At 46.9% G+C, this 12,399-nt stretch overlaps 1 protein-coding gene across 1 annotated transcript in view; it reads left to right on the top strand.

The window, feature by feature from the left end:
- Positions 1-1,346: 1,346 nt before the first annotated feature.
- Positions 1,347-12,399, top strand: part of TTLL12 (tubulin tyrosine ligase like 12) — a 34,451-nt gene continuing 23,398 nt past the window's right edge. Inside the window, exons 1-2 of the mRNA XM_074271899.1 lie at positions 1,347-1,632; positions 7,311-7,486. Of these exons, the coding sequence (XP_074128000.1) occupies positions 1,477-1,632; positions 7,311-7,486 (332 nt within the window). The 5' untranslated portion in view covers positions 1,347-1,476. The remainder of the gene's footprint in view (positions 1,633-7,310; positions 7,487-12,399) is intronic.

Here is a 12,399-nt window from a genome sequence, read left to right as displayed (position 1 = left end):
ACGTCCAGAAAACATCCTTACTTTGTAACTGCCCTTGGGGTGTGGCTGTGTCTAGGGAAGACACATTTCTAAATAACAGTCCTATAAATCACAAATCTGCCCAACAAACCCTGCCCCCTTCACCATGACTCTTATTATAAAATTGGACATATGCTGGCCCAAAGCAGGAAAAAAACCACCTTGTGGAAAATTAAATAATGCTATTTAAGTTCTGACCATCCATCAAGTGGTGATGAAAAAGTAACCTTATGGGATCCCATAAAAATGGGATCTTTTTTTTTGCTGGATCATTTCCACCCATCAGCCCCTGCCTGCTGGCCCCTTCCACCTGCACCTCTGCCGGCCCAACAGCGTCATGTCACTTTCCTGTAACTGACCAGCCTCTGCATGCACTGCATACACACAGCGCTCCTGCCCTCCCTTAACCCAGCGTGCATCTCTTAGGCACCATCTGTTTGCATGTTGTCTCCGGGGCAGACTGGGAGCTCTTGGGAGCAGTGACTGTTCCGGGTTTTTGCTTTTCTTTGCATTCCCAGGGCATAGGGGCTTAATGAAGGGTTATTGATTAGAGCACAGTGCCGGGTATAAAGTAGGTGCATAATAAATATTTGTGGAATGAAGGAGGAAATAGATATTTTAGAGGAGTTCTTTGTATCCCCAAAGACATATTTGCTTATGTGTTTATTGATTAGAGCACAATGTCCGGTATACAGCAGGCGCATAATAAATATTTGTGGAATGAAGGAGGAAATAGATTTTTTAGAGGAGTTCTTTGTATCCCCAAAGACATATTTGCTTATGTGTTTATTGATTAGAGCACAATGCCCGGTATACAGCAGGCGCATAATAAATATTTGTGGAATGAAGGAGGAAATAGATTTTTTAGGTGTTCTTTGTATCCCCAATACATTTGCTTATAAGTGTTTATTGAGCTGCACAGAGTACCTAACACACAGTAGGCGCATAATATTTGTGGAATGAATGAGGAGATAAATGGGGGGGAGAGGTTTCTTTGTGTCTTCAGGACTTAGGGTGTAGGCGCTTAATAAGTGCTCGCTGAGAGAATAAGAGCGCACAGAAGGGGCTGCCCGGGAGGGGGAGGGGGTGGGCTGCTCCCTCCCTTGGGGCGGAGAGGCGAGTCCTCCCCCACTGCCATCTCCGAGCCTCCTCCCGGCCTCAGAGGGGCGCTCCAGACCCGGGCGTCTGAGGCGCAGAGAGTCCGGACACCCGGAAAACGCCGAAGGCCGGGAGAGACCGCGCAAGTGCCGGAGATTTCCAGAAGGGGGCGGGGCCGCGGCCGAGGAAGCGCCGGCGCGTAGGGGCGGGAAGAAGCCCTGGGCTGGTGGGGCGGGCGTGGGGGGCGGGGCCGCGGAAGGGGCGGGGCGGTCTCGCGGTGAGGCGGCGGCGGCTCCGGGGTTTTGGCGTCTTCGGCGGCTTGGACGGCTTGGGCTACGCGCGGAGGAGCGGCTGGCGGCCATGGAGGGCGGCTGCGAGGGCGACGGCGGCTGCGAGGGCGGCTGCGAGGGCGGCGAGGACTACAAGGCGTTCGTGGCGCTGCACGGGCCGGCGCTGCGGGCCTCCGCTATCCCGGAGCGCTACTGGGGCCGCCTCCTGCACAAGCTGCACCGCGAGGTGGGGGCGCGCGCCGCGGGGGTGGGGGGTGGGGAGGCTCCGCTCCTGATGGTGGGCAGTACTCAAAATGCACTTAGTGTGTGCCGGGCGGGCCCTGGGCCGCGGCCTCGGGGCCGAGCCCCTCCCCCACCTCTCCGCTAGCGTGGGTACACAGTAAGTGCTTCATAAATGCTCGTTGGCTCACTTCGCACTATTCGCTCTGTGGGAGGTGGGGAGGTGGGGGGGCATACCGAGGAGTGGAGGGCGCCTGGGCCAGGCTGGCGGGGAGGAATGGGACCTTTCTCGCCTCCCTGTGGGGACACGGGGGAGTTTCCAGTCGTGTCCGACTCTCGTGACCCGCTCAGGGCTTTTCGTGGCAAGGTGTTGGACTGGTTGGCCATTTTACAGATGAGGAGACTGAGGCACGCAGGGTTAGGTGACTTGCGCAGGATCCCGGGGGGGGGGGGGGGGGGTGTGAGCTGGACTTGAGCTCCCGGGGATGAGAGTCTCGCTGCCCCCGGGGAGCATGGGATCCCCCCACCCCCACCCCGGCACTCTGGCTCCTGGTCCTACGCCTGTGGGGCGGTCCCGCCCCCACGTTAGCACTGGCTGTCCCAGCACTGGCTCGGCAGTGAGGGAGCGCTCGGGCAGTGGCGGCCCCAGGCCCGCTCTGAGCAGCACTGGCGCTAAGTCTCCTCCGGGCTTCCCCGGCGCTAAAGGAAGCTGCGGGCCTCGCTTTTTAGGGCTCTCACCAAAGAGTCTGGCTGTGGCCCGGGGGTAGAGCGCTCCCGGCCCCACCGCTGGCTGTAAACTTGCTCGGGTTGTGCCGGCACCTTCCCCCTCACAGCTCACGTGACCGCTCCTTGTGGTCCCGTGAAGATGGCCAGGACTGGTCCGGGCCTTGTGGCCCCTGGAAGTCTGGGGAAGCCACTTGTCAAACCGACTAAAAGGGGCGGGAGGGGTTGGGACCCCCCACTTTCTCCGAGTTGGGGATGAGGAGTCTAGGGAAGATGGTGAAAGAGACTGGAGGAACAGACCCTCCTGCACCCCTAGAACGGGCCCTGGGGGGGTGGGGCTCCTGCTCCTCCAGGACACCCTACAAGTGGCCCCAGTCTTCCTGCTTCCCCTGAGCATGAGAACGAGTGTCTCCTCCCCATTTCCCCTAACTCAGGGGAGAGAATTGAGCCTGTGGCTGCCCCGGGATGCCCCCCAGCCCCCAGTGCCTTCCATGGCTCCTGCCTGGGGGCTCCCAAACTCTCCTAGGGCTGCCGAGGAAACTGTGGTGTTTGTGCATGAAAGGAGGCGGGGCTGCACACGGAGGAGGAGGAGGAGATCCCCCAGGGTTGTAGGCTTTTGGCCAAAAGGGCACAGCCGGAAGTGCGCTGAAGGGGCAGCCGCCGGGGATAACTGGCACTAACAATTTCCTTAGGAAAATCCCCCAAATTTTCTGCCAGTTAGGCCTGGACTCGGGCGCCTCCGTACAAATCCTGCCTCAGCGGGGGGACCCTGGGCGAGGCTCATCACCTCTGCCTGCCTCAGTTTCCTCATCTGTCAAAAGGGGAAATAATACTTTGTACCCCATAACACTCCCCTGAGGCAGCCCAATTAGATTAAAATGCACAGATACATAATGTGCATTATAGACATGTAACACAGAGACACTTGTTTATATATAACAAAACAAAATACATTAAACACATACGACAGAACTAAATACAATAAAACATAGATGACCTTGTGCTTTAAAACTTAGTCAGCCTGTGGCCTTGTGCGCGCACCAGTGGCTCCCAGTTTCCATCTGTATTTGAGTCCCCTGCTGTAATAGGGGCATCATATAGCACCCAAGTTTGTGGAAACCAGAGGAAATAATATCTGCAAAGGACTGGGCAGTGCCTGGCACGGAGTAGGGACCACAGAAATGGTCCCACAGCAAAGCTCTTAGGTAACACCTAGCTGCTATTGAAACAAAACTTAATGTGCAGAAATACCCATTGGGGTGGGGGTGGGGCCAGATTTCACTGGGAAACCCTTTAATGTGCAGAAGGATGTGGGTGCGCTTCAAACAGCTGGATCTTTTAGGAAGGTACACCACATTTCAGAAAGTGGAGCTCGTCCGTGCGTTAGCTTCCTTGTAGAGCACCAGCCACCTCTAAAGTGCAGGTAATTCGTAAACCTATTGAAAGCTCAGGAGAAACGAATTCTTTAAAGTTCAGTTTGACAAAAATTCAAGTAAAACTAAGCTTGACAGGACGCCGGCTGTGCCAGCTGCCTTGTGGCCGGTGCAAAGCCGGGGAGTCAGATTCAGATAGAAACCGGGGGCCACCAGCGAGTGCAAAAGGCCTCGGTTTTAAAGCAAAATGTTGTTTTTTGTATTTTGTTTTGTTTTATTTACATATATATATATAAAACAAGTGTCCATATATCATATTTTGTTATTATACACGTATGTACTTTAATTTAGCTGCCCCAGCGGAGTGTTACAGCTGTGTTTAACACTTGTGGTATATATTGATTATTTTCCCTTTTAACAGAGGAGGAAACGGAGGTGCTGAAAGGCGTCATGCCTCGTTTGTGCTGGGCGCTCAGTCCAGGACTCCCTGGGTAACCCTCTTTATCCAGAGATTGCACAGGCTGGAGGGGACGATCTGGCCTGGGAGGAAGAACAATGGGGGCTTTCCCCCCCACACTGTTTGATGGTGGGAACTTGGGCGAAGCGCTTTCGGTTCAAGCCCCAAAATGAGATTGTCGACCCCAAATTGTCTCTAGTTTTTTCTTCTCTAACTCCATAATGTGTCACCTCACCCTACTATACAAACTAAATGATCCGAAGTCTCATTTGGAATTACTGAATTGCCAAGTGAATTATAGAGAGTTAACGCTTTAAGGAATCTTTGCATTTCTATTTTTTGAAATACTCCAATTCAGCATTATCTTTATTTCTAAGGCCCTTGAGTGAATTTTTCCTTCTATGAAAGACTTGGTTCTCCGCCTCTTTCTTGCTCTTAGAATGACATACGGAACGTCACACTGGAAGGGATCTTCCTCATCTTTGACTTCCTGAGACACTCCCCCCCAGGTGCCTGTGTGGCCCTCAGAGCAGAGGTGGAGAATATCTAGAATCCAGCCAGATTCCCTTTCCAAAACCTCCTCTGGAAGGGTGGCATTATTAGCATTAATTATAATAATTGTGTGGATGACTCACTCCATCAACAGATACAAACAGGGCTTTGTTACTGATGACTCTCAAGGAGCTTGTACTGGGAACTCGGAGCAGTTAGTCCTGAGAGGCCTTGTGTTTTACTGGAAGGAGGCCGGAGAGACCTCGGAGACATCATGTGGTGACCCTCAGTAAACCTGGGTTGCAGATTGGGGCCTGTCTGCCTCAGGGGCTCCCGTAGGCAGGAAGTGGTGCCTGGGAAGACTTTAAAGGAGTCATCTCTTTGGTCAGGCTGGGGAGGGGAGTGAGGAGGCCAGAGCTCTAGAGAGAGAACCCTTCACCAACTGGCTGCTGCTTTCAACCTAAAAGAAACAGTTAAGGAGCCTGTCTTGTTGTGACTTTAAAGAAATTGATAGCTTTTAGGCCCCAAGGCATCTTTATTTAAAGTTCAGACAACTTTGTGCAGCATCGAAGTAGAAAACTGTGGCCATAAATCACTTTTCTTCACCATTGTCAAGTTGCTCCCTCGTTAGACATTTAGAAAGTCCATTTGTTTCACCTGGAAAAAACGAAGATAAGGATGTGGCGTTGATCTTTGACTATCCAAAGGACTCTGGAGGAAAGTCGGGGGGAAGTTCAAGGAGATAATTATTGACATTGTAGACCTTCCAGATCATTAGAACTGTTCTGCACAGGAGGAAAGCGGGTGTGGGCCTCCAGAACTTCTGCAATGTCATTGAAACAGCGGGATCACGGTTATGATGTAATAGGACCCTGTGTCCCCCTGATCTTTGTAGGAGGGGGGGGGGCACCTAGCCTCCAGAAAATTCCTAAAATGATTCCCATCTGAATCTCAACCCCTCCTCCCCTTCCACTTGGTTTTGGGGAAACTTTTCACCTTCAATTGATCTGGAAATGAGTCTGACCTGGGAAACAATCACCACCTTTTATGGTTCTGGAAATTAATTCCTCCAATTGCTCCCTAGCCCCAGGCCATAGAAAGCTAAATAAAATCAAAACTCTGGTTTTCAGTGTAGTGAAGTGACAGAGGTGGTCAGAGTTATCAGAGAAAGTGTATTCGAACAAAGGCAGAGTCAAATAAGTAGCGGTACAACAGCAGAGCCGGTGACTCCAACAGGGTGAATATATGAATGTCACTGAGTCTGACTGAGTTATTAGAGAATCACTGATCCCAGAGAACAGGAAACGAAATATCCCTTTGTCTGATTGATAAATAGGAGTGGGGACAGGACAGATTTGGGGAAGACTGCTGAAATGTATTTGTCGAACTTAAACTCTATCATCATAATAGCATTGAAAGTAGTTGTTTAACATTTGCAAAGCACTACACAAATACTACCCTGGAAGCTGGGTGCTCTTATCATCCCCACTTTACAGCTGAGGAAACTGAGGCAGGCAGAGCTGAAGTGCCTTGCCCAGGGTCACATAGCAAGTGAGTGAGGCAGAATTTGAACTCGGGTCTTGTTGCCTCAGCTGGATGCTTTATCCACTGCAACATTTGGCTTCCTCTCCCCGTTATTTTTGCTTTACTGTTTTTTTTGTGATGAGAGAGTTTGGTTCACAGATAAGGCAATATTTCTCAATGATTTGACATTAAAAACAAAAGGCAGTAAAGCATTTTAAAAGATTGGCAAGTCGCTAGGGGCCTGTCTCCTGCCCCTAAGGCCAGAGCTCCTTCTATTAGACCAAATACCTTCTAGGACACTAAGTTAACACCAATTTCTTCTGCAATTTCCAACCTTTTAAACCTCTCTAAAAAAGAAGAAACCACTTCCTTTGTCCCCGAGAGCAGATGGAGAGACAGCACACAAACAATCATGTACAGACAAGAACAGGCTAAAATGGGAATTGTGTCTGGTTGGAAGATTAAGGAGAGTAGGATTAAAGGGAATGGGAAAAGCTTCTTGCAGGAGCCGAGTCTTTAAAGGAAGCCAGGGGGAAATGAGGAGGGGGAGGGTGTGCCAGGCATGGGAGGAAAGCTAGGGAGATGGAATGCTGTGGATAGGCCGCGTTGGAAGGGAATGGGGGGATAGGGCAGGGCTGGGCCATGAAGCCAAACTGGTCCTAGTGAAGAGGAGCCCCCAGAGTTTATGGAATGGGGGTGACTTGGTCAGACCTGAGCTTCAGGAAGATTTATTTGACAGCTGCGTGACTGACATCTGGTTGTGAGCCCGAGTGAGTGAGAGCGCAGTGGTATGTGACAATAATAGGGAGGTAGGTTGTAAAAGCCAGTATTTTTCAGTGTCTACTTGTTTTCAAATAGTTTAGTTTAGCATTGACTCATGGTGAAGTCCCAGTTCTTCACCTTGATATCCATGTGATGTAGCCTGCTTGGGACCTCAGTTTTCTTCAAAGTGAGAAGGGAATAAATAATCTCAGTGGTGCCTTTAAGCTCCGATATTCTTTGATTCCATTTCTCTTGTGCAAACCCAGTTTAATGACATTTGGGACATGCTTATGTAAACGTGTATAGTATTTTTGACTATTCTACCCTTGACTGACCCAGTCCTTCTGATCTCAGATATTCGATGCTGGAGAGATGTTTGGAATCATGCAAGTAGAGGAAGTTGAAGAAGATGAAGAAGGTGACGAAGAGATGCAAGAAGAACTGAAAAAGAAGCCAAATCCAGGAAACGAACTCTGTTATAAAGTCATTGTGACCAACGAAAATGGGCTGCGAGCAAATGATCCCAATAGGTAGGTTTCCATTTCTGCCCTAAAGCTGGAGAATCTCAAATACAGTTCTACGCCAACTGGTACCAAACTATATTTGGGGATGCTTTCTACTTATGTCCCATACCCCACTGGGGGAGGAATTGGAGTACAACTATATTTAGCTTAAGTTTCATTTTAAACTTAACTTTTCAATGGCTAATCGGCCATTAACAGTGTATATCTGACACTGGTGTTAAGGGTTAAGACACCCTAACAATGTTTGGGGGCCCCCAGTCTTGCTGGTGTAGAGAAAGAATTTGCAGACCCAGTCTCCAAGTTAAGTGTCAAAGGGTTTAATTGGGCTAGATTTCCAGAAGGGAAATAGAGTGCCAAAGGGGAGAGGACCACTTTATCCAGTTTTCTACCATTGGCATGCTAATTCTCTGGCCCACAGGTAGGACAGGGAGTAGTCTCCTTATCTTGGTTCTCACTGACCAATAGATTGTCACTACTGTCTCAGGAGTTTGGTCCCTGGAACTATCCTGAAGCTAGAAGCTATCAGACAGTCAGCAATGAATTGAGGAGTGGTCTTGTCAAAATCAGACAAAATTATTGTTCTTAATGTGGGAAGTCTTTGAGGCAGGCTCCAAAACCCAGAAAATTTAGGATTTCCTGACTTATTGTTAGAACAAAAGGCTCTACCCAACCCCCACTAAAATCAGGGGACCACAAAATCATATTGCATCACTGGAACTATGGAGGGGAAGTAGGGAATGATGAAAGACTCAGGGAAGTATTGAGAATTGATATTGAAGTTCACCACTGACCTGAATCTTAAAGGCATAGAATCTGTTTCTTGGTATGGTTAGATGAGCCTTGTGGGAAGGTAGTGCAAGAATTTGAGGTGGAGGGAGAGAGGGTTTAGTAATAGGATTGTTTAGTTTGGAAAAGATCAGAAAACAGGACATGGGATGTCTTTAAAAAAAAAAAAAACAGGTTGGTATTGATGGGTAGCGATAAGCTCATCTTAGTTATTATTTAAGTTGCATAAGTTATATCACTTGTAGAATTTTTTTCTGGAGAAGAAAAGAAAGGCTCTGAGAAGCTAATTTTGTGAAATTTCCTTTTGTCTTTCATTTACAAAAACTGGAGTTTTTTCTTCTTTCTCAAAGCCAGTGTTCTGTGTCCTCTGTCCTCAAAAAACCCAAGTGTTTGCCTTCCAGCAGATTGCTTCCTAACATAACTTGGACAAGACAAAGCCTATCCAGTGTCCTTTAAGAAAACTCCTTTGGAAGTCACTGGTCCAGGGAGTTAAAGCGGAGAGCAGGGAGAGATCTTCCTGCTCTGGCCTTCTGGGGCCTGAGTCTTGAGGTGGGGGCAGGTGAGAGTAGGGCATGGCCCAGCCTCCAGCTCTGAGATCCCTGAGCCCTGTGAGCTTCCCTTATGGTATCATAGTGACACAGCTTAGAGTCAAAGTTAAAAGGGATCTCGAAGACCCCCAGGAGTCCAGCTGCTTCAGTTTACAGATGAGGAGGAATCTGGGACCCCAAAGGTGCCCAAGTTCACCCTATTAGTACATGGTGGAACTGGGATTGGGAAGTGAATAGAGCAGGGACCTGCAGTCAGGAAGACTCCAAATCTGGTCTCAAACACTCTCTAGCTGTGTGACCCTGAGCAAGTCACTTTACCTCTTTGCCTCAGTTTCCTCATCTATAAAATGAGCCACAGAGGAAAATGGCTGATCACTCTAAAATCTCAGCCAAGAAAAGCCCAAATGGGGTCATGAAGAGTCAGACATGACTGGAAAACGACTAAACAACAAAAGAGCTGGACTTGAGACCCAGGTCCTCTGAGTCCCCAGCCCAGCGCTCTCTACAATGAACCATGATGTCTCATTATCCTCTGCCTCTGGGGACATTTTAGAAGGGCAGTGACTATAAACAAAGCCCACCCAGAAAGGATGAGGGGGTCCAAGAGAGCGGAAGGCCTGGAAGCGGCTAAAGGAACTGGGAGTGTGGAGCCTGAAGAATCTGAGGCAGGAGATGGCCGCCGCAGAATTTGAAGAATTGCTGTAGACAGACCTTGACCCCAAGGGCCAAGACTGGGGGTTCTTGGTAGCAGTGGACATGGAAGTGATTCTCACACTGAGCCCTCTCAGAGCACAGCAGGCAATGTTGGGAGGTGGAGGATGCCTTGTTTGTACTTTTGGAGCTTGGAGGACCATATACTGTGGAGAAGCGCTTTGATCAGATCAGTCTGCATGTGATCGATTCTGTGGTTCTAGGCCTCTGGGTTATGGTTGGGCCTTGTGGAGTGAGAGGGAAAGAAGATGCCAGGTTGGGAAGCTGGGGAAGTTCAGGAGGCTCGTGGCTTCTCAGAGCTAGAATGAGTCCTAGAGATGCCCTAAGCCAGCTCTATAATTTTCAGATGACAGAAGATGCTGAAGGGAGAAGTCATTCATGTAAGCACTACTGCCAGGGAGTGCCACCCTGGAAAGAGAAGCCTCTTTCCTAACTTCTGATCTGTGTCCCTTTTATCATAACCACTCTTCCTTTCTTAATGAATACTTTGGCTTCCAAACTCGTGTTTATTTTGTGATTTTGCCAAAAGATTCCTTTAAGGGCACCATTCTAACATAAAAAAGCAGTTTATAAAAGTCATACTTTTACCCTAAGAGTCTGACCACTCACCCTGGATCAGCGTAGAATGCATTTGCCGTGGCAATGTGGTCAATTTAGGCAGCAGTGCTAACATTCTAAGCCTCTTTTCTCATTGCAAAAGCTAACTTGTGGACTAAATTCAAGGTGTATTAAATGCCCCTGCTTCTCACTAAGTTGATTGATAAGTGGCTTTGTGTGGATTTTAGCCCCTTCAGCTTCTCCAGTTGTAAAATGAGGATTTCTAAAAATAAATAAATAAATAAGAGAGAGATTTTACTATGAGATTTCATAACTCTTTCATACCTATGGCTACAACATCAACCTATAACCTGATAGAATTATTCAATCTTTCCTACATTTTGTTGTTTATTTTAATATACATATGAAACTCCATTGCCAGAGGTCTTCATATAAAATCTTAGGAGGCTGTTCCAGTTATAACAGCCTTTTTTAAAAAATGTTATTTTTTTTCCCCAATTACATGTGAAGACAATTTTTTAAAAATGTAATAGTAAGGGGCAGCTAGGTGGCACAGTGGTTAGAGCACCAGCTCTGGAGTCAAGAGGACCTCAGTTCAAATTTGGCCTCAGACACTTAATACTTCCTGGCTGTGTGACCCTGGGCAAGTCACTTACTCCCAATTGCCTCAGCAAAAAACAACAACAAAAAAACTAATAGTATTATCCTTTTCCACTTACGTAGAAAGACAGTTTTTAACATTGATTTTAAGAATTTTTTTTCCAAATATATGTAAAATAGTTTTTAGCATTCATTTTTGGTTGGTTGGGTTGTTTGTTTTTGCTGAGGCAGTTGGGGTTAAGTGACTTGCCCAGGTTCACACAGGTAGGAAGTGTTGTGTCTTTTTCTCAGATTTGAACTCAGGTCTTCCTTGACTTAAGGCCTAGGGCTCTATCCACTGCACCACCTAGCTGTCCCAGTATTCATTTTTGTAAAATTTTGTATTCTGAATTTTTCTCCCTCCCTCTCCAAGACAACAAGCAATCTGATATAGATTAAATATTTAACATTAATTTTTTTTTTAAATTTTGAGTTTTAAGTGAACTGACTAGAACCAGAGAACATTGTACACAACAACAGCAAAATTATACAATGATCAATTCTGATGGACGGGGCTCTTTCCAACAGTAAGGTGATTCAGGCCAGTTCTGATAGTCTTATGATGGAGAGAGTCATCTGCATCCAGAAAAAGGTTGTGGGAAAGAGTGTGGCTCACAACATAGTATTTTCACTCTTTTTGTTGTTATTTGCTTGCATTTTGTTTTCTTTCATTTTTTTCCTTTTTGATCTGATTTTTCTTGTGCAGCAAGATAATTGTATAAATATGTATAGAAGAATTGCCTTATGTATAACATATATTGGAGTACTTGCTGTTTAGGGAAGAGGGTGAGGGGAAGGGAGAGAAAAAGTTGGAACACAAGGTTTTACAAGGTGAATATTGAAAATTATCTGTGCATATGTTCTGAAAATAAAAAGCTTTTGAAAAACTTTTTGAGCTTTAATTTTTCTCCCTCTTCACCTTCCCCTTTTTCTAAAACAGTAAGTAGTTTGATATAAATTATATATATATATGCAAGCATATAAAACATATTTTTTTATTAGTCATGTTGTGAGAGAAGAAACAGACCAAAAAAGGAGGGGAAAAAACCATGAAAACAGTATGCTTCAATCTGCATTCAAAATTCATCGACTCTTTCTCTGCATATGAACAGCATTTTCTATCATGAGTCCTTTGGAATTATCTTGGGTTATTGTATTGCTGAGAAAAGCTAAGTTATTTATAGTTGATCATTGCACAATGTTCTTATGTACACTGTTTTTTTTCTGGTTCTGCTCACTTTACTTTATATCATTTCCAAGCAAGTCTTCCTGTGGTATGCTTTCTTGAGCCCCAAGTTGGGGTGCTAAAATGTACCGTCCTCACAGTCCTTGGTCTTAGAGGAGGAATGATGGCCACGGGGATGGCCAAATTTGGAACCTGTTCATTTGAAGTTTTCTCAGCCTTAAATACCTTAGTATAACTACATCACCACAGCACTCTGAGCATGTGCTAACTATAAGCACCTTGCCATTAATATGTAAATGCCTCTTTACTCCAAGAATCTCTGCTGCAAATAGAACGATTGTCTCCTGACTTCTCAGAAAGGCAAGGGGAGGTGAGAACCCAACCAGACATTGTCAGCAGGTTCCCTCTGGGGCTGAAGGGTCTTATACCGCACCAAGAGTCCCCCCTCTGTGTGGCCCTCTACATCTTCCCAGGCTTTTTCTGAAATCCAC

Source organism: Sminthopsis crassicaudata, chromosome 5 (genome assembly GCF_048593235.1).
Source record: "Sminthopsis crassicaudata isolate SCR6 chromosome 5, ASM4859323v1, whole genome shotgun sequence".
NCBI lineage: Eukaryota > Metazoa > Chordata > Mammalia > Dasyuromorphia > Dasyuridae > Sminthopsis > Sminthopsis crassicaudata.
The sequence above is the reverse complement of the archived record's forward strand: the minus strand, read 5'-3'. Positions and strand labels throughout refer to the sequence as shown.